We start from the raw sequence: 3,170 nt of genomic DNA on the forward strand, positions 1-3,170 counted from the left end.
ATTGAGTGGGAAATTTAAGATGATGCTTGTATTTGGTAACTCACTTTTTATCACTCCTCCCTCAACTTCTTCCACCATCAGCTGAATGGCTGCAGGCTGCTGGACCTGCACGTTGAGAAAACCATCAGAAAATGTTTTTTTTTCAAAACCTGATCTTGCTTATTATCATTATCAAATCAGAGATAAAATTAGAACGGAGTTTTAAAACTTCAAATATTTTATATGAGGACAAGATTTGATTTTCATACAGCTCTGAGACTTAGGTATTTATAATTTCTATGGGTTTTTTGCACAGTAGTTGGCAAAAACTTTAATTCTTATTTTCAATTTCTCAAATTATTTCACACAACTATGAAAAAATTAGCCTCTAAAAAACTATCAAAAACATTTTTCTATCATTTCGAAGTTTAAATACTGAATATAAGAAATTCAACTTTATAACCGCGTAATTAATTTTACCACTATTTCTTCGCCAGTGAATGTCTCGACATTTCAAAAAAGGGTCTTAACTGTAATTTGTTAGCAAAACTAAACTCCAGTTTTATTTAAAACCAAAATATGAACGAAGCGGCCCCAATCATCTATTTGTTCGACGACAGATTCGATGAGTCTAACCGGTACCATTACACACTTTCAAGGATATAATGAATAATGAACCATAATTTGAAAAAAAAACGACAGAATTATTAGGGCGTCTATTTTAGCCCACAAAATCAACAAGAGTTAAAGTACTCATAAAACAGACTGAAAACTTTTTATTGTATTTGTTTGTACCCGGGTCGAGGCCGAATGGTTATCTTGTTGTTTTCAAATCTTGGTTGTCTTACAAGCTATCCATTCGATCTCGACCCGGGTAACTTTCTGTTTTCAAAAAATTACTTGGCAGTCTGTAAGCACAATCACTGCATCAAAACGTACTAGGTACAATTTTTTAAACAAGAGCAGACAAGGTATGATAAAGCTAAGTTTATGCTAAGTCTTATTACTGCTAAGTTGCTTTTTGTGAGTATTCAGAAAAGTGGTCCAATTTCGGTTGGGTAGTGAAACTGGCTGGATAGGTCACAATTATTCTATTTTTGCAGCTTTCGGTAAATCCTTTAGCCACTATTGTTAGTTAACCGCTAATGAATTTTTAAATTTTTATGTTCTTTTCTCTTACCGAAAATCGGGTAGGTGCCAAAGAAATTTTGAAATAATGAAATAAATCATTTTAAATGTTGAATCTATATTTTCTCGAAAAAAAGTTAAACTTTGTTTTTTTTAAACTTTGTTAAAGTTTGTTTTATTTACATTTGTTTCATTGGCTAAGTTATGCCCAGTCTCGTATCAAGGATGGTATGAAATGCCCAAATGGGTTGTGAGAAAAATACCTATCACGCTTAACTAGTCTGCTTTTATGAAATATAATTAATGAATCAAAGTAAAATTATATGAAAATGATTTAAATTCGAGTCAACTGGACCATGAACGTACTCATTAAGAAGTTCTCAAGAGGCGTTTGCATTTTCGGAAAAAAATTATGTATAAAAAACATTAATTTGGCAGTTTTGGTTATGCAAAGACAATTTCTTCTGTTGAGATAAGATTTATTTGGCACTACTGCAAAATTAACAATACCATTACCATTCATTTATCGCTGGTCTTAGAAAAATCATCGAAACTTTTACGATTTGAATATGATAGACCGATGGCAGACGGGATTGAAAAAATATGCAATATTGGCGGTGAGTATAGGCGAGGGTCTTTTAGGGATAAATTTTTGTAATTTTTCCATTTTTTTCCGCCAATTTTACCGCATTTCGTATAAAACTAAACTTCTTCATCTGTATTCGAACCACTAGTATTTTTCACATCAGCTACCACTGCGCCACTTGTCTCATACAATTCAGATATTTGTTAGTACTTAAATCAGACATACTCCACTTTATGTCAAAATTTGTATGTGTTGAATATCTTTGTGGGATCGGCAGTTTTAGCTGTGATTTTTTTTGTTTTACAGATTGAACGGCGGAAACAAACTTTTTGCCGGTACAAGCTTTAACAGTGAGAATAATGTCGTTGAAAAGTGCAATTTTTATATGCTGAAAATTCGTAAATATACTGCTATGAAAGGAAGAAAAGCAAACAATTGATTTTCTAAATTTCAAAAAACCTGTCCTGTGGACTCCAATATTGCCACCTGATTGTTCTGGTGGAAAAAAACGTGCTGCATTTGAAATTTCTTAAGAAAATGGTTAAAAAGTCAGAGCAATAAGCGGATATCTATAGGATTTTTGCGTTATGAAACATTTTTTTTTCAGCGGCTGTTATTGAATACCGAATTTCCTAATTTTCAGTGAAAACTTCGACCCTATTGGAATGAAAAATGATTCCATGCACTTATACGAACCTGTCCTGTAGGCTGCAGTATGGCCACCTGCTGTGGGTGTTGTTGGTTCTGCTGAGTGTACGGCTGAACGTACCCTGGAGGTGGCGCTGTTGCTCCTCCTGCTGGGGGTGAAATACTGTGGTACGGTGGAGGCTGGTACTGTTCATATTGCGGGGCTGGTCCAGGATATGCAGGGTATTGGCCTCCGACCGGAGCTGGGTTTGATACGGGCGTTTCAGACTTGTCCATTTTGGTATAATTTCGGTTTGCTTTCAGTATAAAAATGAAATTTTCAAAAATGGAGTTTATAAATATGACCCTTTCTGGTAACTCAACGAAAATGAATTAGAGTTTCAACGTCTGAATTTTGTATGCAGCTCATCAACCAATAGTATAACATTGGTATGACTTGCTAACTAGAAATAGTCCTAAATTTGAAACTTTATTTGCATTTCAGGTAACATTTGCTGTTATTAACTTAATTATTGTTCTCTTGAGTACTCAAATCTTTTAGGATCTGCGATCAGTTTCAATTTCGTTGGTAATATTCATTGATTGAATTTCATCCGGAGAGAGGACAAATTCTGGTCAGATTTGAGAGCAAACATTGAGCTCGATGAGCAACGATTGAATTGTTGCGGAGATTACAGTGTGATGCAATGAAAGTCTTAGATTGCCTGAAATTTAATTCTAGCTTCTAATACTGCATGTGTTTGTTTGTTCAACCTTGGATTTTTTTGTTCAAGATTGAAGTTTGCTCCACCTTTAATGTACTTCAGCTTGAAATCGCGTGGTTTGTCTA

General features: G+C 34.4%; 1 protein-coding gene across 2 annotated transcripts in view; it reads right to left on the reverse strand.

Annotated features, from left to right (window-relative positions):
• Positions 1-2,933, reverse strand: part of LOC142342414 (uncharacterized) — a 150,524-nt gene extending 147,591 nt beyond the window's left edge. Inside the window, exons 1-2 of one of the 2 annotated variants that reach the window (XM_075393736.1) lie at positions 2,390-2,933; positions 45-105 (exon numbers count right to left, since the gene is read on the reverse strand). In XM_075393736.1, coding sequence (XP_075249851.1) covers positions 45-105; positions 2,390-2,617 — 289 coding nt within the window. In that variant the 5' untranslated portion in view covers positions 2,618-2,933. The remainder of the gene's footprint in view (positions 1-44; positions 106-2,389) is intronic. The other variant, XM_075393735.1, reaches the window with a different exon arrangement.
• Positions 2,934-3,170: the final 237 nt, after the last annotated feature.

Source organism: Convolutriloba macropyga, chromosome 7 (assembly GCF_964194025.1).
Source record: "Convolutriloba macropyga chromosome 7, txConMacr16.3, whole genome shotgun sequence".
NCBI lineage: Eukaryota > Metazoa > Xenacoelomorpha > Acoela > Convolutidae > Convolutriloba > Convolutriloba macropyga.